This window comes from Zingiber officinale, chromosome 2A (assembly GCF_018446385.1).
Source record: "Zingiber officinale cultivar Zhangliang chromosome 2A, Zo_v1.1, whole genome shotgun sequence".
Taxonomy (NCBI): domain Eukaryota; kingdom Viridiplantae; phylum Streptophyta; class Magnoliopsida; order Zingiberales; family Zingiberaceae; genus Zingiber; species Zingiber officinale.
Genome location: NC_055988.1, coordinates 21,801,711 through 21,823,813, shown reverse-complemented (window position 1 = coordinate 21,823,813; position 22,103 = coordinate 21,801,711). Strand labels below are relative to the sequence as shown.

Below are 22,103 nucleotides of genomic sequence, written 5' to 3'. Positions count from 1 at the left end.
TGCTAGAACTCGCTCACTAAGTGTCCGGTCAATCCCTTTGACCCACTTGGACTTTTCTTCATGCCAAGTATCCGGTCAATCCCTTTGACCTACTTGGACTTTTCCTCCTCGTGCTAAGTATCCGGTCAAACCTTTGACCTACTTGAACTTTTCTTAATTGCCTGGCTTCACTTACCATGACTTTCAATCTACCTGGCTTCACTCACCAGGACTTCTCATTTGCCTGACTTCACTCACCAGGATTTTCAATCTGCTTAGCTTCGCTCACTAGGTATTTCACCTGGCTTCACTCACCAGGACTTTTCAGCTGCCCGACTTCACTCACCGGGACTTTCACCTAGCTTCACTCACTAGGACTTTCCTTCTGCCTAACCTCCCAGTTAGGACTTTCACCTGGCTTCACTCACCAGGATTTTTCAGTTAAGTATCCAGTCAACCTTGACCTACTTGACTCTCCTTCACAATCTCACCACATGAACAATTGCACCTGCAATCTCCATGTCTTGTCTATATGTATTGTCAAACATCGAAATCCAAACATCAAGACTCGAGCTTGACTTAGTCCAAGCTCAGTCAACTTGGTCAACCTTAACCTGAGGAATATTGCTCCAACACATAGTTTAAATAAACAAAGCAAAAAGGAATGGAGTCGCTAAGCTAAATCCACATTCCAGATGGTAAAAAAGAACACAAACAAAAAATTATAAGGGATAGCTGTTAGCGCAACACTGCCCTATTTCACGTTTTGTTTTAAAAACTTACTAAACCAAAGCCACTACTCCAAAACAAAAATCAAAACCCAAACAACCAAAAAATTCACATACATGCAAAAAAATAATTGTGGTTTAGGAACAAAGTTGTTTCTCCAAAAATAATTTGGTACTACATACTGAAGCAGAGTATACAAGTATCAAAATAGGATAAGAAAGTGGAACAACATAAACTTCAATAGAATTCAATCAAAATTGTTCATAAAGAGTTCCATTGACTCAACTTTTAATCTAAAACACCAACTTTAATGCATTTTCATAATTTATACGATAAATATAGATTGCCTTCTTTGAAAGGTGCAAAGTATGTGTCACAGGCTTGTTTGTAGGGAGAGTCGAGATGTATATCTGCTACCCTAAGATGAACCGAGCAAGTTGAAGGAGTTGTGAAAGCAACTTTAGCGAAAGTAGCTTTACAAATAAGCTAAATAGAAGAAAATTGAGCAACATTAAAATCTAAAAAGAAGAAAGTCGATTTGGAAAAAAAAAAAAAAAAATATATATATATATATATATATAAAATTTGTGAAATTAACTAAGGAAACTATCGTAACCCATTCGAACACTCGTAGAAATATCTCATACCTCATTCATTAGCTGGATCCTTCGCTAGGGAAGGAGGAGGTTAAACCCTAAATCTCTTCGAAGAGACAAAGGAGGGGAGATTTAGGGCAGGGGAGGGCTGGCCGGCTGGGGAAGGAGGAGGGTTTTGCTGCCAATATCTTCGAAGAGATGAAGGTGAGGATATTTCGCTGGACGTTCGATGGTGCGGAGAGATTTCATTGGACACGGAAAGGTTTCGTGTGGAGAGATTTAGGATAGAGAAACAGAGAGAAATGAGCACGGAGATATTTGGGAGAGATGCAGGAGAAAAAAAAAATGAATTTTTTTGGTACTGGTATGAAAATGTCCACATGAGAGTCCAGATCGAGATGGAGTTTAGAGATGTATATCATTTCTCTAATTTAATTATTAGACATTTTCTACGGCACTAATCGGTCAGACAGCATTCAAACCCTTGTCCTCGCCAGATGAATCTTTGGCTTTCCCATCCGCCGGTCATCCCCTCGATCCAACCGAGCATTCTCCTCCGCTATTCTGTCACTGACCTCGGCGGACCCAGGAACCAGAGGCGAAAGCGCGGCAGACGGCGAAGGATCCCCATTGGACCGTTTGTTCGTGCTGTGGCTCTTGGCCGCGCCGCCCTCTCCCTCGCCGGGAAGTTCTTCTGGCCTCTGGGGGCAGATCCGCCGGATCTTCTGCTCCTCCTCGAGGGGGACGGAGGGGGAGCGAGCGGAGGGCGAAAAGGGTTCTGGGAAGACAGCTGGTGGTTCGGAGGGTGGGGGAGGCGGCGGCGGCGGAGTGGAAATGGGGTGATGGAGCTGATCCTGTTCGCGACTTTAGCAGCAATGATAGGGAGCGTTCCAGAGAAGAAATTGACGGCAAGAATGCTGCTTCTGGGGTTCAGCAAAAAGGGGGTTTTGAATAGAGAGGCCGGGCTTGTAGCACTGGCATTTATGGTTTGTTTCTTGGCCTGGAATCGTCTTCGCCGGAGAAGAGACGGCCGACTAAAGTGGATCCGAGGATCATGGTGATCCATTCCTTCTCTTTTACTTCTAGTAGAGCTGCAATTCCTGCATATTAATTGCTCTTTGCTTGTTCAAGTTTTATATCCTTTATTTGAACTGAAAATTCTGAAACAAAGTGTTCATTTTGCCCAAAATCTTTGACAATTTCTTACCTTTTTCAGTACTCATGTCCAAACACCATTTTTTCTTTTATTTTGTGGAGCTGATTCAAGCAAACCACAAGAGGAATTTGGTTAGCTCCTCTCATATGTGAGTGGAATTCCTTCCAATCAGTCCTTTTTTCCTTCACATTAAAATTTCTTCTTATTTCTTTCTTTTCCATTGGTATTTTTTTTCATGTGGGTAGATATGGTAGATTGACTGATTGAAACTGAACTCTAAGTTAACATAAATAACAAAAAAATTAATTTCTTACTTTAGACAAGTTAAGAAATAATGCAATGAATGTAAAGGATAGCAAATATCTCAATTTTTTCCCCTTTACCTTTCAATCTAAAGAGCAATGATTATTTTTTATCCTCATTATTATGTTTGGGAGTTTTTGAAGTCAAATCTTTCGTATGTTGTTGAAATTTATTATTGTTGATCCATCTAACTTTGGTTAAATGGTGAGCATAGGTCTAATTGGTGACTCAGCTTGGTGGAGTCATTGTTAAGGTGTTGTAGGTAATGACTAATAGTTAGTCGATTCACCCTTCACATTAGTCAACACACTCAGAGTTTGTCGATATTGATTTTATATCGTCGGTCATTGAGCATCCTTTAGGTATGTTGACTTACCCTCTCAAGTACGTAATAAGTGTTGGTGCAATTGATCCCTAAGAAACTTTGTTTAGGAGGGAGACTATTAATGTAGTTGTACTTTAGTGTAGATTGGTTTTGATATGTTTGACAAAATTATTGGCAAAATGTTTATGATAAACATGATATATGTTTCAGACATATGTCAAAGTGTGCAAATGCAAGAACTTTATAGGAACTGCGGTTGCAGTTGTGTGAAAGTACAAATGGTCCTTAGTAGAGGAAGTCTCAAAAGAGTGAAGTCCGTAGATGGAAGTCCAAGTGGATGTTAGTTGATGAGAAATCGTGAAGGTGAGCTCCTAACAGATGAAGTTCTCGAGAAGTGATCTCTGGACAGATGAAGTTAAGTGATCCTTGACAAAGGAAGTACAAGAGGTGATCATCTAATGCAAGAAGTCCTTGAGAAGTGAATTTCTGGCATATGGAAGTCCAATTGCATCTTAGCGGATAATAAACCCTAGAAGTGGAATACCTAGCAAGTTTAATGGATGTCAAAGTTCATCTATATGTCTAAGAGGTACTAGCTCAAGTGACCCGAATTGAGTAGGACTCAAAGGAAAAATTCCAAAGGGTGGAGGCTTGTGACGGAGGTCTCGAGGGATGATGCTTTATCAACATGAAGGCATGTTAGTTGAGAGAAATGTAATTTTAGTTATTTTGGGATAGAATATTTGTGAGATTGGGAGAAATGATCTAGTAAGTAAATGAAATAATAAATAAACAGTGCATGAAACTTTACGAGCCACTCACAATCTTTCACAACCCACATGTTAAGAGTTTTACCTTTATGACTTCTCATGTGCTAGATATCTAGTTGACATTGTTAGAACTTTTTGTTTATCAAAAGTCTTTATAATCTCTCGGTATTTCTTATCGACCATCTCCTATTAGGACTTTTATATTTGTCAACACTAGCTAAACTTTTATTGGACACAAACAATCTAATATCGGAGATTTATGAGTATTAGTTGAATTTAAGCTACACTGAATTAAATTCAACTTACAGTCGAAATGACTTGAGTGGATAATCTCAGGCTGCCAGCAGGGGCTGATTTTTGTAAAGTGCAGAGCGAAAGACCAGGCCTGCAGAGCGGAAGACCAGGTCAGTAGAGCAGAAGACCAGGTCAGCAGAGCGGAAGACCAGGTCAGCAGAATAGAAGACCAGGGCAGGTCTGCAGAACGGCAAACCAGAGTGGCAGGGCAGGTCTGCAGAGCAGCAGACCAGAACTGCAGTGCGGAAGACCAGAGCAGCAGGGTAGGTCTGTAGAGCGGCAAACCAGAGCAGCAGACCAGAGCTGCAGTGCGGAAGACCAGAGCAGCAGGGCAGGTTTGCAGAGCGGAAGATCAGAGCTGCAGGGCAGGTCTACAGAGCGACAGACCAGAACATCAGTACAAGTCTGAGCGGAAGACCAGAGAGATAGAGCAGGTCTGCAGAGTGTTAGACCAGATTGGCAAAGCGGAAGACCAGGTCTGTAGAACGGAACGACAGAGTTGGTCTGCAGAGCGGAAGACCAAACCTGCACTTGATCTGGCAAAAGACAGATCGGGCGACGAGACTGGCCGACCGGGAAAACTGACCGAGGCCTGCGAGAGTCGCAGTTTCCTTGAAACAGATTCGCCCACCTCCGACTGTGCTTCGAGGTTTACAAGGGTCATCTGTTTCCCAGGATACAACGGTAGACCGTGAATTCGATCAAGCACTGGTGGTCACGGCGAACTGAGTGACACCCGATTACTATCACGGGCACTCCGTCGAGCAGGAGCTGCACGACAAAGGAGGAAGAAAATGGAGAGCCTTTGCTATGCTGTGTGCGTAACCCTTTTGCCTGTAGTTACAATCTCCTTTTATAGGAGCTCAAATGAACGACAAAATTAATGATCATTACACACCAAGCTACGAAACGTCCTGCATTAATCTTCCTTTAATGCATCCGCTATACAAGCAGCAAAAAAGTTTACGTGGTAAAATGTTAGTTGTTCCACTTGGGCGAATTTTGTCCCCAACGGTCTGGCATTCGTGTGCGCAGGTCGCGCTTGTACACGAGTCAACTTGGTTCAGTGCAAATCTAGGCCCTGGATTTGCACTCCCTGCGCACTCACGCGTGAGAGAGAGCCTCTCCCCATACATTTGTTCACAACCTCAATGTATGTGAATCAATATAAACAAACAAAAGTACCTTGAAACTTCCAATGTGGGACTAAAGTCCGACTCCTTCATATTCCATTTATTTTCTATTCACTTATTCAACAACTTTTTCTTTGCTAAATGCTTGGTTCATCTCAACCCATTTGGTCTCTAAGCATCCGCTCGCATCGTCAAACTTGATCATTTAGGGTATGATTGTATCAATAATTTTTTACTTAGGTGCATATTTTTTTTAGTTGGTACTGTAAGGACACCTTGGGAGTTAGAGAGGGGTAATTAGCTCCAATCGTTTCGTTAATGATTTGTTGCAGTGGAGAATCCGAAGCAATCGCTAACACTCAGATTTACTTGATATGACTAATTCAAGGATCCATATAGTCCACGCACTCCATTATGAAAAACATTTCTTTTCGGAAAACAATCCGGAGGTAGAAAAATATCGTATAAGCTCGAATACAAGAAATGCAAATTAGAAATACAAACTACGTTACAAAGAAATCGAAAACAACTTTGCAACTTGAACCTTTGCTTAGCTTGCTTTCTTCTTACTTGGAATTACCTCTTGGTGGTGAAAAATGCAGTAGCACATGTTCTTCCAAACATCCAAGAACCGACGACTAATATATGTGTGAGCATTGCCTTCAAACCTTCGCGAAAACTCTTTTCTATCAGCCACTCTATACCTCTCAATTGATTTAACTTTTTCTTAATTGATTGTCGTATCATTCGACTGTTCGACACATGTAGAATGACTTTTTTTCAAACCCTAATTGATTGGCGAGCCATCTCAATCGATTAAAAAAGCCTTAATCGATTCTCAAATTCTTGTTCTCTCGCGAAAGACCTTAATCGATTAACCCAATCGATTAAGAGCCTCAATCAATTCCCTCTATCACAATAAAAACAACTCTTAATTGATTGCCTCAATTAATTAACGTGACCAGAATCAATTGCCCAATCGATTCGACTCTTCTTCTCTCTGCGAAGAAAACATCTTCAATTAATTCTTCCAATCGATTAACATTGCCTAATCGATGGACCTAATCAATTGACTCAATTAATTCAACACCTACTCGATTAGGAATCTATTTTAATCTATTGGAGCATGTCTCAATCAATTGTCCTAATCGATTGTCTAACCCTAACTCACTTAGTCCGAGTCTAGAGTTCTCCTTGCTTAATATCCTGTCAACCGTGACCTGTTGGATCTTCCCCACCAAGTGCCCACTTGGACTTTCTCTTTGTCAACCTCCCGTTGGACTTCCGATTACCAAGTACGGTCCTCCTTGACTCATTTGGACTTTCCTTTGTCTAACTGCAGTTAGGGCTAGTTATTCAACAAACTTCCATCCTGTCTAATCTCAGCTAGGACTTTTCCTTACCTAATCGCAGTTAGAATTTTACTTTGTCTAACCTCCAGTTAGAACTTTCCTTTGCTTAACTTCCCGTTAGGACTTTCCAATTAAGTATCCAGTCAACTTTGACATACTTGATCTTTTTTTTACATATTGTCCAAACATCAAAACTTAAGCTTGAATCTATTCGAACTTAGTCCAACTGGTCAACTTGACCGATGATGATTATACCAACAATCTTCTAACAAACACTAGGTATTCAACTTACGCCAACTAATCTTAGGGGCGATTGGCTTGATCCTATGAAAATTTTAAACCAATCATCAAAGTAAATTAGAAGCACTCGTAGCGGATGACCCATCATTCTAGTATTTTAGATCAACCATCTATTAAGAAAAAATCATTTATTAATTTACCGAAATTGAAATTTGATTCTTAGGTATTTGAAAAACTAAAAAGACATATGCCGTTGCATTCGCAGGGGCTACTTAGGTGCATACTCAACTAGGGAGTAGGTGATTTGGATCGAAATTGATGAAATAACTTGAGGCTAAACAAAATCAATCGACCGGTGTTGTGTGTTGTTATTGAGTCAATTGATTAATCAGGTTGCCCCCATAGTCAATTGTTCACTTGTTGCTCAAGTACAAAAGTTTTATAGTCTAACTTGAGTCAACTAGACTGAAGTTGCTTGTGTCAATTGCCTATTTGATAGTGCAATGCTAGTTTGCACCGTAGAAAATAAACACAATAGTAAACAAACAAAAGATAATAAACGCGAAATGACCCAAGATATTTCATATGATTCAATCCTGACTTATTTTATTTGTTTTTGTTGATAGAGCATATTCAATTTTTAAATTGATTAATTCTGGATACGACTGATTTAATTTTATAAAATAATTTTATTGATCAGGATAAGTCAGGATACAATGTATCTAGACGATTTATTTTCTCAAGTCAGTTATTTATTTATTTATTGGAGGAAAAATTCCGTCTTGACTCTGGATTCATAGGATCTGCAGTTAGAGGGCTAACAACTGCACAGGCCTTGGTGGCAAAACTTCTTCATCATTACTGGTTGAGTGATAAAAAAAACACTAAATCATGTCGCTATAATTTGCGAAGAAAGACATCCTCGTCTATGAAAACAACTTAATTTATCAATTTTGTCTCAAACTATTTAGTAAAGTAGGCGAAGTGACTGAGAAAAAAAATAAAAAACAAATATTTTTAATTTAAAAAAATGAACTTAATAAATTTTAAATAGTTACTTTATTTATTAAAGAAGTTAGACTAATAACTGGAATAATTAAAATTATGAAAATAAAAAAAATAATATACTTTTAGTTGCGATTAATGGAGTTATTTATCAAATAGCTTGATAAACTATAAATAATAATCTTTATTTTTAATTAAAAAATCACGAACCTGTAAAATTATTGTATTTGTTTATTTATTTTTCTGAAATTATTGTCGTCCATCAATTTCATAAATGAGAGTCCATCCATCGCTTTTCCAAACAATTTAGACTTTTGAAAAATAAATAAAGAAAAACATTCTCTTTCAGGATTTTTTTTTAATTTTAAAATTAGAAAATAATTTGATTTAATTAATTACAAATTGGACCTCCATACCGATCCCGATCCCGATCTCCCCTTCCGCTACTGCTCCTGTCATGGCTTCCTTTCGCTTGCTTCTCCTTTCCTTCTTCGTCCTCTCCGTCTCGTATCGCACCACCTCTGCCGCTGTCGCGTCCTCGGATTCAGCTTCCAAAGTTTCGGTGGCCCTCTACTACGAGACCCTGTGCCCTTACAGCGCCAACTTCATAGTCAACTACCTAGCCAAGATCTTTGAAAACGGCCTCATCTCTATCGTTGACCTCGAACTCGTTCCCTACGGGAACGCCAGGATCCGAAACGGAACCATCTCCTGCCAGGTCTTCTATTTCCGTCCTCCGATCAATTCCTTATGCCGAACGGATTTGTATTCTTTTCTAGTTCCTTGCACTCTAGGATTTCTGTTTCAGTAATTGAACATAGTGAAAACGGTTTGTGTGATGACAGGTAATCAGGTTTTTGAAAGCTTGTTTTAGAGCTTAATTTTATGCTTGTGAATTTGATGTGCACTAATGATATACTGTTAGAAAAAGAAGGTTGCTGACTTTGTATTTCTTTGCAGCACGGTCCCTATGAGTGCTTACTGAACACTGTTGAAGCATGCGCCATTGCTACCTGGCCTGATTTGGTAATTTTAACGCTGCAGTTCCTTTTTTCCTCAGATTAATCTAATATGGTCTTCTGAGCTAAGATGTTTACGATTTTGACTAGTTTGGATTGTCAGAATGGACCTGAGTAAACTGTTGGCGTAATTGGGATTAACCTTTAACTCTTATTTGCACAGTGCTATCATAAGAGCATTTTTACGATGTAACATGAGTGTTGCTCCTAGATCAGCACATACAATGGATGGAAACTTTATGCCCTATATAAATCATGATACACTAGCTAGTGTACTGAAATTTTATCTCATAGTACAATTTACTCTTGCAAATTATAACTGGTGGAAAGAACTGATGCATATATGACTCTGCTATCTACTTACTGTTTTGGTGCTCATTGATGTAAAAATAAAATGCCAAGCAAAGCATGATGGGACCTTTCAGAAAAAATGCAGTCTTGCTACATGCTGTCTAGTAGAAAACATGGTTCTCATGTGTGATCATGCATTTCCATATTATGTTTTGCCTTCTTTCTATCTTGTAATGGCATGTTTTTGAGGTTCAATAATTAATCTATCCATTGGTCTCATAGTGGCATGTGCCATTTTTTACTTTTGGCTTGTATTTCCTTCAGTACTTTGATTGCTCTAGTTAATTTCGTCAAAATAAAAAAATTAGATTAGTTAAATGGTAGTCAGCATGCATCTTGCTCTCATTCGTAGTGTGAAAAGTAACAAATTCAACATTCTTTAGATTTACAGTTTTACACTTGATAGAAAAAGTTATGGAAGTCTGATTTTGATAATATATAGTTTTTATTCTAAATGCAGACAATTTTTGAAAACTGTAGCACAGACCATTCTCTCTGTTATATTTTTTTTTATATTTCCTTGCAGCTAATAATTTGATTTTCTTATACAGAATGAACATTTCAGTTTCATCTATTGTGTTGAGGACCTGGCTTTGAAGCACAAATACCTTGAGTGGGGGTCCTGTTTTTCCAAGACTGGGCTTGATTCGCTTGCAGTCTTGGAGTGCTATGACAATGATTACGGGAAAAAGGTGAGCATACAACTATTTATTAGGCAAAACAAAAGTTTCTATATGAGTAAATAGTCATTTGAATAACTTTGCAATGATGCATTTTATTAATTTATGGAACATGCAAATAAATTAGTTGAGTTGATTACAAATATAACTTCTGAAAGCACCAATCTTTTAACATTGTGAAGGCATAATGACATTGGTCACATGTATTTCTCATAATATGATGTGTTTCCTTTTTTTTTTACTGTCCAATGAACTGAAATTAAAAAGCAGATATGTGTCCTAATATATTATTTTAGGGGTAGGAATTAATCTTTAGCTATTTTTCTTTGTATTTTGTGGGTGTGCCTTGTGACACATTTTAAGGTTGCTTCATACGATTAGTTCTAGTCAGACGAACAACCTTTTCACTATATGGTACCGGTAAAATTTCTTTCTTCTGGTAGAGGATGTGTGCATTAGGATTGAGCTTTTACTAACATTTAAAACAAGTTGAGTAAAAATTTGAATAAAATTTCTTATTATAATTTTGTTGATGTTACTGAAGTGCTTGAGAGGGGTGAAACTTCTCATCCTTGTGATAGCTAGAAGCAGAATTTTGAATGCTGGGTTGTGGTAGAGGCTTTTCTTTTCTAATTCTACGTTTGCCCTTGGTTAATTCGTTTGATTTATTCCATCTAATTTAGCATAGTTAGTCTACATGGTTTGCCTAATTTGTTTACCTCATTTTTTTCTAGCTAATCCATTGGGTTTGCATTACCTATTTAACTCATCTTGTTCGTTGGACCCTCCTAGCCTACTTGGTTTTCACCAGCCAAGTTCTCTCAATTTGCCCATTCCGTTTAGTTATTTGATATCACTCAAATAGTCCAATTAGTCCGGTTTGTTTCGTTCAATCCATTTGGTCTATTGATGTAGAACTTGGAATGATCTTATATATGGAACCTTATCATCCATCCATAACAAATTGGTAGAATATTCTGTCAACAAACAACAATTTGAACTTTGGTGTCTGAATAGTATTGAATTTTGGTGATTCACTGGAACGATACGCTTCGACCGTTTTGCCCAGCTTGGTACGAGATTTCAAATCATGGATGGATTGGTGTTGTTCAAGAGGTGTGCAAGCACTTTGCGGGATTTTTTGTGACAAGAGGTGGGCTTGCAACTTTGCAATAGAGAGGAGCTCAAATACCACTTGATGTAGCACCAAGAAGGATGTCACATACAAAAAACATAATCTCACAAAGCAAAAGAAAATTATATTAAATCAAAGAACGTTATCACATGGGGATCCCTCAAAGAGCAAGTTTGACAAGGCTTAACTATAACAAACATTTTAAAAAAATTAACACAACTTTTAAAAGTTTAAAATTTAAATTTTAAATCAATTGAATTTATCTATTGCATTTCGTATCGTGCCAATTTGACCTGTCCAGTTAGTCTGGTCCACGTCGCACCCCTAATTGACTACATAAGATTCCATTTAATAGTTGCTACTTTATTGCAAGACTTTGTCATTTGTTAATAGAATAAATAGGGAGGCAAACTACTTGTTGTTTTCTTCCATTGTACATGATAAATTTATCTCTAACAAGGGCTAGAACAAATGTCAAAGGTTTAGCAAGGTCAAGGTGGCAGAGAAAACTACTAGATGTAATAGTAAGTGGAAGGTGAGAGTATTGAACCTAAGCATGTGACAAATTTGCATTAGTGTGTAAACAAGTTGATCCAAACCCCCTATCTTATATCTTCTTGGTCTCTGTCCTTGATCAAATATTAAATATATGTATCAACTCGACTGCTAATCTTTAAGGTCCTTCCACATGATCCTTGCTGCTAGAATGGAAAGGGTTCCTCGTTACTAGAAGATGAGGCCTCTTTCATCTATTGGTATTGCTTGCGCATTGGCTTGTCATTGATTTTTTTTCACTAAAACGACATCAAGTGTTACTCAAGTAATGTCTATCATTGGCATTAAACTTTCGTTACTCTAACTCAGAAAATGTTCTTTAATATTCTAATAATGATTGTCAAACTTAGTTGATCTCCATTGGGATTAGCAAGAGCCAATCTATTTTGGCCCTGTATCTTAGTCATGTACCCAATGTTGCTAGAGAAGTCACAATGATCTTGCTAAACATTGAATGAATTGTTAAAGATTTATTGGAATCTATGATTTTTTTTTGATGATTTATTATCGATCTCACTTGAACTATTAAACATTTCTCATACCAAGGAGGAGAAAACTAAAGCTCGATAAATGAGGCACTGATTTGACCCCAATCAACAAATTCACTTTATTGATTATATAATCAATGTAAACAATTAATTATTTACTTGATTAATATTTATAATAATATCATTTATATTATCATATTATCTATCAAATATATTCAATTATTACAGTGAATATTTGATTCTTTTACTATAAATAATGATAGAAATCATTGAATATTTACTTGATTGATACTATATTATTATTGTTAATCTAATAATAATATTATATTATTCAAAATGATGTCTAAGTTTTTTTTCATGATGATTTTGAACCCACCAACCAATGTTTGGTGTTGATATCAATATCGATTTTGGAAACTCCATTGAAAAGTCTTTTGAGCTAGTGATTTCATATCTAGAGGTGAATTGTGTCGTGCACCACAATCAAATGTCTGTTTAACAATCTTATTTGTGAGGAAAGGGTTGTTTATTTGGTTTACAATTGAACGAGAAGTGTATATGTGTACTAAATCAAGTTGGAATTGTTGTCCATTCTATTAAGGGCGGCAATATTGTCAGTATCGAAAATTTAGAAAATCTAAGTAGCTATTATATTAGATTAGCAAGAAAAGTGATATCAAAATTGGTAAAAAGATTATAAAAATTCAAAAAAAAAAAATTATAAAGAAATAAATTAATAATCAACTATTAATGACTATTTAATACTTTAAATTAATAATATTAATTAAAGTTATAATTTAAATTATTTGTTAATTAATTATATTGCTAATTCTATTAACTTAAGTTTAATAAGCAATACACTAACTTAATACATAATTATATACTTTAATTTTAAACTATTCATAATTAAAAATGTCAATTAATTAATAAAAAGAAAATACCTTGAGATTAGGGATGGAAGACATAGGCACAAAGTCACATACATATGATACAGAAATCAGAGAGTGCATTCTAGTCTTCCTCACGATTCCTTGAGAACACCCAAAGCACTAGAAGAAGAAGCCCTTTTTTGCCTTGAGAATGCCTAAAATAGGTGTGCCAACTCTGCTATGATCCACCTCCGGCCTCTCTGCATGATGCCTTCTTCCTTGAGAACGCTTGCACCTTGAAGAAGATGAGGCAGAGGCCACCACTGACTTCCTCCTCGAGATTAACTGAGAATAGGTGCCAATATGGTGTATCTGCCTCCAATCTTTCTCACCATTGGAGAAATTGGCCGAATTGAATGATTTTGTCTTGATTCAGTTGATTTTTCTCTTATCAATTAATAATATTGAAGTTTGTATTAGTTTGATCTTAATTAATTCAGATTTGTTACTCTTGGAGGGGTGTCCGATTTCTTGGATGAAATTGGAGTGGCATTGGCTGAGGCCGATCCAACTCGGTTGATCTTGATTGGATTGACTGATTCTGCCAACTATGATTCTACTCTATTCCATACAACAATTCCTAATATATCCTTAAGAGTACTTTTGAATTCAAGAATACCCTCATGGACCGCACAATGGATGAAGGAAGGACTTTATTAATCATGAGCTAGTCCCAAAAAATGAAGACAACTACAGAAACGTAGAATATTGAAAAGGAGAACCGGTCTGGCATAAGTAGAAGAACGAGAGTCTAACCAGCAAAACTGAACAATAGTGCTTAATTAATGCAAAAGCAAAAGGGTAGAGCAATATCGCCCTCCATAACATGCATTTCAAATGTCATAATAGCAGCAACTTAGGTAGATGACTGATCTTGTGTTTAACAACTTCATTTTTATTGGGATGGGGGAGCACAAGTTTTCTGACAGATAAGTCCATGAGTCTGACAAAGTAAAAGTACTTTCCTCTTTAAAGATGTTATCACAGATTGCAACATTTGATCTCAACCAAACTGCTTTTTTATTTCCGGATCAAAGATTTTGAATACATGAAAGACCGCAATTACAAAACACCGTGATGCTTCACTCACAATGGGAAAAATGGGACTCTAAAAAATAAGTTTCATTCGATTGATGGATGGGTGACTTATGCTAGAAATGTAGGATGGGCAGATGCTGGTAGATCCTGATATGGAATATTGCATTAGACTGATCTCCCATGGAAATCATTACTTTCATGTGCTGATTCTGAAAGATACAATTTATAAAAAATTTGATTAATTAAAATATTGGGATATTTGGTTGGTACAGTCCATGTGACCTAGCAGGTATTAGAGAGAATATAACTTATAGGATATTAAAATAACTTATTGGTAGATATCATGAGTGAATATTCTTGAGTTAGTTAGCCCATGTGACCTAGCAGGTATCAGAGATGCCATAATGGAGATGTAGTGACAAGGCAAGTGGATCTTGAGGCAATCAAGGATTATGGATATCACTCTTATTCAACATTTGAATTGCTGATTCGTGCCTATCGGTATAGATTGGCATGTGAAACAGTTGATATTATAGTGGCATAGAAGTTGGGAAGAGAGGGTAAAAGAAATATAGAAGACAGATTGAAAGAGGACAGGAAGTTACCAAGAGATAGGGCATCGGGACGAGTGTTATTACAATCAGTGGACGTGATGGGGGTTTAACATGGTGCGCGATAGTGAGTCGTTGCTGATTGCAATGACGAGCGACTACGGGTGGTGGGGCACGACATGCAGAATGTGCAGGGTTGTAGCAAATGGGAAGGGTGGTTCGGGTCATGGGTGATTGCGAGTGGCGATTGATGGTGTGTGTGTGCTGATGGGGTGGAGCCTGGATGGTAGGTGGTTGCAGGTGGCAAGAGGTGCGACATATGGGGTGTGTAGGGCTGTGGGGAATGGGAAGGTAAGAAAGAAAAATAATAATTAAATAATTCCTAATCTTATAAAAATACAATTAGCTTAATTAAATATGTTCGGACTAGTCTATCCTATATATATAAATTTTATTTATTTAAATTTTAAATAGAGCAAAATATGTTTGAACTAGCCTTCTTAATTTATTTTAAGAAGACAATTTTTCAATTTTAAATGTTATTTTATAAGATCTTAAATTTGAAAATTTTAAATTTAGTTAAAATATAGTTTAAACCTAAATATAATGTTTCACATCGAACTTATAAAATTGCAACACCCTTTGAATTAAAACTTATCAATATTTGAGGTCTTAAAACTTTGGTATTGATCAATAGCAAAAGGAGTGTCCTGATAAACAATATCCATAAACATCAATTCTTCAAATTTGTGACAATGAAGTTAAAGACTAATCTTCATGACCATTCTAGACGCTAGTTCTCGGACTCGAAGTTTAAAATTATTTTATTATGTTCATTAATAATAATATAAATTTTAAATTTATTCCTTACTATTAGTTGCTGCAAAATGTCAAATATTTCATAGACATAAGATAATATTGAAATATAAACTCAATAGTCAACACCTAAACATAAAATTAATAGTGAGCATTTATAGCAATCAAATATTAATAACAATATTTTGTAATTAATATATACTTATATTTAAAAAGAAAAAAATACCGAAACATATGATATTGGAGCAAAAGGTGATGGCCTAGTATCGTCTACCCCATGACAAGATTCAAGTTGGTAAATTACGGGGGATATTTTGCCTTAGAACAAGCGACCATATTTTTCTTGAGCACAGCGACCTGTTGCACAGGAGAGGTCAACACCTAACGAGGCAATTTGCACAAGCTAAGAATTGACCCCAAGACATATTGGAGCAAATACTCATGCAGGCATCACATGATATTGTATCAAAACCTTGTTGTTCTAGTCCCGTATGAAATTTTAATCATTGCTCTTATTAAATGATCTGAAAAGTTATAGTGACAATAGTATGGGATTACTATATGTGTGAGGAACAATAGCTATAGCAGCAGAATGATAGTTATATTTGTGCATAACAGTCATTGGTCCTCTCAGAATGAGTACATGAACAATGCACAACTCATTTCAGGCTTCATCCATAGTTTTTTTTTTTAATTAGTACACCTTTAACACCACAGATACTGTTGCAAATTTATTGTAGTTATCATGGTTTAAAATTTCGACCTGTGCTGAGGTTTCGGTCTCAGGCCGGAACGATACGGTTTCGGTATCGTATCGTGCCGTGCCGATATAGTTTCGGTATTTTTTATTTATCTATAATAATGATAAGATAAATATGTTTATTGTGTATATAAAAATAAGTTGTATATTGATTTATTATAAGTTCTCAATTATTGAATAATTTAATATTGTTAGAAAAAATAATTAAAATAATTTTATTTAAATAGAATTGATATATCAATAATTCAAATTAAAATGGAAGTATCTATAATAATAATAATAATAATAATAATAATACAAGATATTATTTTATATTAATAATAATTATATAAATTAACTATTTATTCATTTAATTAATTATTAATTAAATAATATATATTTTAAATAGTAAAAAATATCAAGTAAAAAATTAAAAAAAAAAACAGAATACAAATATAATTTATTAGAATTTTTAAATTTTTTTTAGATTTTTTTAAAATTTAAATGAAATTTAAAATAATAAAAATATATTAGAATATAAATAAGAATTATTATATATTTTTTAAAATTTTTAAATGAAATTTAAAATATTATTTTTTCAGTATATTAATTAATAAAATTTATTTAATTTATTTTACTTTTAAATATATTTTTTATATATTTTATTAGAATAATTTAACTAGGTTTATAAAAGCCTCTTTGAAATATCACATATCCTCTACCCATCCTCCTTAGGAATTGTTTAAATTAATAAAATAAAATAAATAATTATTAAAAACAGAAAAAAAAAAAAACGGCGTACACGAGATCGCGCCCGCCCGCGATCGATCTCGCGGGGGCGTCCGGCGATGCTGGAAGCGTCGCCGGACGCCTCCGGCGGCGCCGGAAGGCTCGCTAGAGCGTCCGGCGACCCTGCCGGACGCTTTTGGCGCCGCAGAAGGCGTCGCGCACAACGCCTTCTGTGCCGAAGGCGTCGCGGGACGCCGCCGGAGGCATCCCGCGTCTCCTCCGGCGCCGAAGGAGGCGTCCCGCGTCTCCTCCGGCGCCACCGAGACGGGGACGCCTCCCGTGCCGGTTTCGGCCGCCCGGCGGAACGGTAAAAACCGTCCGTGCCGGGCGGCACGGAACGGCACTTCAAACCTTGGTAGTTATAGTATCTGGTTATGGCAGTATGCTACCTGTGGGTATTTTTAGCTACAATTGCGTTGTGGTATTTTGGCGTGACAAAGTGGTAGTGTTGTGGGGAGAAGAGCTCTAGCAGCTAATTGAAGTGGAGGAAATAATGTTCAATCGGTAATAGGGTTCTGCGGTGCACTTTATATAGTTGGGGGATGTGCGAGACATGAGAAAAAATAGTTCATTTGTTGTTTTATTAAATTATCAAATATTTTAAAATTCATTGTTGGCTATCTAAAGTGCCTGGTTTATTCTATGCATACTGCTTGGATTTTTTCTATCTGCTCAAATTTATGGATTGGCGCATCTATTATTATTATTTTTTTAACAGCTTGAGTTAGAGTATGCTGCAAAAACAGATGCTTTAGAACCCCCTCACACCTATGTTCCTTGGGTGGTAGTGAATGGACAGCCACTATATGAGGTTAGCTCTGCAATGCTTTAAGTACTTGACATTTTCTGAATTTGAGGAAAGATACCCTTGTTACTTAGATTACATCACTTTATTCAAGTAGAAGAGAAATGATTTTGAAGCTGCAATTTGCATGAACATTTTTTGTGTTATTTGTCTAGCTTAAATTTTGGTGTTACATGTGAATATTTGGTTCTTAACTCCAGTAACCATATTTGAGTTGGACTTCAATATAATTTCACACAGTCCATTATTTCAAAGTTCCAGAAGATATATATTTTTTCATTGGAATTGTGGAGTAATTAGGACATCATCTTAATATTCAGATTCAGTTTTTCTTGACGTAGAAAAGAAAAGCTGTTGTATAATTCTCCCCTCCATCTACCTCCCATAGACTCATCTATTTCAAGAAAATATATACCAAGATAGAGATGGTAACTCCATCTTCTTGAAAAATTCCCAAGTCCTCTTTTCATTCTCCAATGTTTCAGTTTGTTGACAGCTCCAACTGCTGGGATCTATTGTCTTTCTTCTTGCGGTTGACAGAACTACTCCATTTATTGGATAACTTCCAGGCTTCTCATGCAAATGTTGCCTTCTGACAGTCACAGGATTTCAGCGATTCTTCTCTGTTAGTTTGGCCTATAAAACAATCAGCCTAGGCTGGATCTAAGTCACCTGCATCAGACATGCCAGTATTTAAAACCTTCAGATGGTTACTACTCCATCAAAGAGAAACAAGAAAGCTCTTTCTCTTTCTGCCCATCCTAGTAATCTAATACTGGATAGCTATTTTGTGTTGTAACACTGACATGAAGAATTCACCTCAAAGTTTTTCAACTGAATTTATGCCTCTTGGGGATTAGGACCTACTCATGTCATCTACACCCTCTGTACTTGAAAAAGCACCATCTCTTGACCAATTGCACAACCAAAAGTTAGCAAATCGTTGGAGCAAGTTCACCTCTTCCTCTAGCACACTGTTAACTAACTTTATTCAGAATTTGGGATGGCTGATAAACAATTTCTTGTTTTGGTTCATACAATTGAAGGATGCCATAACTTTTCGTTTACATCTGAATTAATGTTATGTACATATTTCACATTCTTAAATAAAATCATCACAGGTTGCACCGATATATATATATATATATGTTGAGTAGCAGATATATAAAATTTGATTAAGAGTATATGTTTAGTTTTTAGTAATAAAAAAATCATCTATTTATTGTTCAACCAGTTTGGCGGTTCTCATTATAATGTTTGACATATTGCAAAAGTTTCTTCATTTCATACTTTAAACAAATTTCACAAAGCATACCTACTTTTGAGTTTTCCAACCTCATGTCTGTACTTTCAAATTGCCAAACAATGCAACTTCTCTTAGCATATATCCAAAATGCCCTTAATTTGATTAATGATCCCCTCCCTTTTTTAATTACTTTGATTGTCAAAACATGCTCTTTTTGGAAAGATATATCCATACCATTAAATTCATAAGAGCAAGATATATTCCTAGTTTATTTTATTTTTAGTTTGAAATGAGTGAGGATGAGCCAAAACTCTTCAATGGCCCAAATCGTGTCATGTTGGTGGAGAGTCTCATGTGGAATATATAGTTTGAATCTCGAATTGTGTTGAACAAAATGGTCAAACCGAAATTCGATACCACTTGGCATAGACAATGTCTCATTTCTATGTTCCATCTCTTTCCTCTCTTAACATTCAGTCCATCTCTAGCACATGTGTCGGAATGTTGTCACGATACTGAAACAATATTACTCCAATCAAAGATCAAAATTTTGGCACGATTTGAGATTTTGAATATTAATTTGGGTCATTAAGAAGTTTTCGGGCAGAAGTCATTGATGGCTTATTTCTAGTTAAGGAAAAAAAATCTAGTTGCACGTCTTACTCTCATGAATCATCTCAAATATTTTTCTACAATCACCACCTGTTGATCATTAGAATATTTAAACAACAAGAAAGTTAGTTTTGCTTTGTAAATTGAGCAAAACTAAGTATGAGGCATGAAGTTGGAAAATTCTAGAGTGCCTTTGGAAATTCGTCAATAGTGTATATAATAATGCAAATGAACAAGTTATCATCCTTGGCTAATTTTATTTAGTCATTAATAATGTAGAATTTCATCTACTACCTACACTATTTGAGATTCTTATAAGTCTTCACTTCAGCTAGATCCATTGCCATGGCAATCGTGAAATCCGAATGATCCACAAGCCCGACAACCTATTCCATTTGGTGGATCATTGATTGAATTATGTACTACTATTGGATCATGAAGGGTACTCCTTTTGAATCCTCCCTCCATGTTTAATGTCTTTTTAGAACTACATTTTACTTGTTTAATGTCATAAGGTATATTTGTCCCCACGGGATGCCCAGTTGGCTAGAGGGTGATAAACTTGCTACAATGTCGTAAAGTACATTATACTATTTAGATCTCTTGATACGTCCAAGTCAATTGCATGTCGAGACTTAATGATCAGAATCAAATCATCCCTGTCCAAAACATAGAAAGGTGCACTAGCTAGTCTTGGGGCACCAGATGGGGCACTAGGTAGGAGCATGTGGATTGCCATTGATCACCCTGCATCTATGCTGCTCCTTATTTGAAGTTGTACACACGGAGCCCATCTAACAATCTTTGGATATTCCACAAAGCTTCTCGGATAATTTCCCCATTATTGGCTTTTTAACCTTTTATCACTCGGATCTATTGATTTTTTTTTCCTCTTGCCTTAAAAGATGTTTTCAAACTTTGTTGCATTAGTGCCTTTTATCATTTATCATGAAGAAACATTGGACCTCCTATTAAGCATTTTCATCTCCAACTCTTAATTCTAGTTGATTAATCCTCTAGTTCTCAGCAATGCCAATAATTATATCCAATATGAAATCACTTGATCTCGCCAATTTCTTAATAAGACTCTCTTCATACCTGTAATTTTGCTTAATAAGGCTCTCTTGATACCTAGTTTTGCTTAATAGGGCTCAACCTAGCCAAACCCAAGGCACCTTTTGTAGCCGAGGTGAGGAGGCTTCACCTAGCAAGAAGGCACAACAAGCACACCTAATAATAGCATAATTTCATCCCTTATCTTCTTATCACTTCTATTGGGCCCTTCCATATGCATGCATTTGGCAACCACTTGGTATTCTGCCATGATCCTTCACAAGACAAATGTAGAGAAAAAGTAAAAAAGAATGTATGAACTTTGGGACTTGTAATTTTTGCATGATCTAATAGACGATCAAGATAATTAAAAATTTCAGTACTCTATGCAAGAAACTGGCATCAACAAGAATCCTCATGCCATTCAGCGATATTGATTCTTACATTCTTTTTCAAGTACGTTGTCTCTGCATTCGGAAACTATTGCATAAGTTATTGTGGTGATCTCATCCTTACAAAAAAAGCCCTTTATCACATGATTTCAGCGCATTTATACTTTCAATTTGTGTACAATATGCATTTTCTACCTCAGGAATATGAAGATGTCGAAGCCTACATCTGCCAAGCTTATACCGGCGAAACTCCAAACGCCTGCACCGAAACATCCCTCATCACCAACCGACAGAATGCCAGAACTCAAGTCCACGTCTCCTTTGTTGATAACATTTCATCCAGGGCCCTAAACAATGAAAGGATGATAAGAACTGCAGCCTAGGTTTGCTTAATAGGTAAATAGTAAACACCTCTTTCCTCCATCTGAAACAATTATCTTAGTTGTATATGAAAAGCTTTACGTTTTATTTTGTTACTAGGTGATAAACGCTACTGTTGCTGCACATTTTGGACTCCAACTTAAATATGTAGCAAAGAATTATATACCAGACATGATAAAATCCTATGCTGTTAATTGATTAACTTGTGTATCCTTTTTTTCTCCCCCATGGTATTCCAATCCATTATTGTTATTAACATTATTTGCCTTGAATTTCGTTTTCTGTAAAGTGTAGCTATACAATATATAACATAAAAAAGCCCTCAATTGAACTCCCAGCTTTCTGGTGGATCTGTTTTAAAAAAATAGTTAATAATTTGTGGGTTGAAATTATTTTTAATCTTATATGTTTTTTTCTAACTATATTACAAAGTTATCCAGACTAGCAGCGTCGTCATTTTATTATTATGTCAATGGTTCATACTTAGGCCCGGCATGATTTTAAAATAATTTATAGTTGGGCATGATTTTAAAATTAAAATTATTATTTTGTAATTAAAATATCATGTTTTTGAATTTTGAAAATAGTCTTTTATAAAAAATAAGGTTCCATTGGAATTTCGTATAGCTGGAATTGTGTGCT

The 22,103-nt window shown here is 36.0% G+C and overlaps 2 protein-coding genes across 3 annotated transcripts; both read left to right on the top strand.

Annotated features, from left to right (window-relative positions):
- Positions 1-1,322: 1,322 nt before the first annotated feature.
- Positions 1,323-5,136, top strand: LOC122040925. 2 transcript variants are annotated; one of them, XM_042600415.1, is made up of 3 exons: positions 1,323-2,361; positions 2,521-2,608; positions 4,195-5,136. In XM_042600415.1, the coding sequence occupies exons 1-2, from the start codon at positions 1,802-1,804 to the stop codon at positions 2,594-2,596; spliced, it is 636 nt and encodes a 211-aa protein (XP_042456349.1). In that variant the 5' UTR covers positions 1,323-1,801; the 3' UTR covers positions 2,597-2,608; positions 4,195-5,136. The 2 variants fall into 2 exon arrangements, with proteins under 2 accessions (XP_042456349.1, XP_042456348.1); XM_042600414.1 differs by lacking the exon at positions 2,521-2,608 and having other exon boundaries at positions 4,195-5,135.
- A 3,153-nt stretch (positions 5,137-8,289) lies between these two features.
- Positions 8,290-21,804, top strand: LOC122040924 (gamma-interferon-responsive lysosomal thiol protein-like). The gene is made up of 6 exons (XM_042600413.1): positions 8,290-8,600; positions 8,843-8,908; positions 9,804-9,944; positions 17,691-17,783; positions 21,281-21,476; positions 21,561-21,804. The coding sequence occupies exons 1-5, from the start codon at positions 8,340-8,342 to the stop codon at positions 21,461-21,463; spliced, it is 744 nt and encodes a 247-aa protein (XP_042456347.1). The 5' UTR covers positions 8,290-8,339; the 3' UTR covers positions 21,464-21,476; positions 21,561-21,804.
- The last annotated feature ends 299 nt before the right edge of the window (positions 21,805-22,103 follow it).

Excerpts from the sequence above, each read along its gene's own strand:
- LOC122040925 (XM_042600415.1), top strand. The coding sequence starts at position 1,802 with ATGAATCTTTGGCTTTCCCATCCGCCGGTCATCCCCTCGATCCAACCG. Across the intron at positions 2,362-2,520 it reads AAGTGGATCCGAGGATCATG|TACTCATGTCCAAACACCAT; the intron begins GTGATCCATTCC and ends TACCTTTTTCAG.
- LOC122040924 (XM_042600413.1), top strand. The coding sequence starts at position 8,340 with ATGGCTTCCTTTCGCTTGCTTCTCCTTTCCTTCTTCGTCCTCTCCGTC. Across the intron at positions 8,601-8,842 it reads ACGGAACCATCTCCTGCCAG|CACGGTCCCTATGAGTGCTT; the intron begins GTCTTCTATTTC and ends ATTTCTTTGCAG. Across the intron at positions 9,945-17,690 it reads ACAATGATTACGGGAAAAAG|CTTGAGTTAGAGTATGCTGC; the intron begins GTGAGCATACAA and ends TTTTTTTAACAG.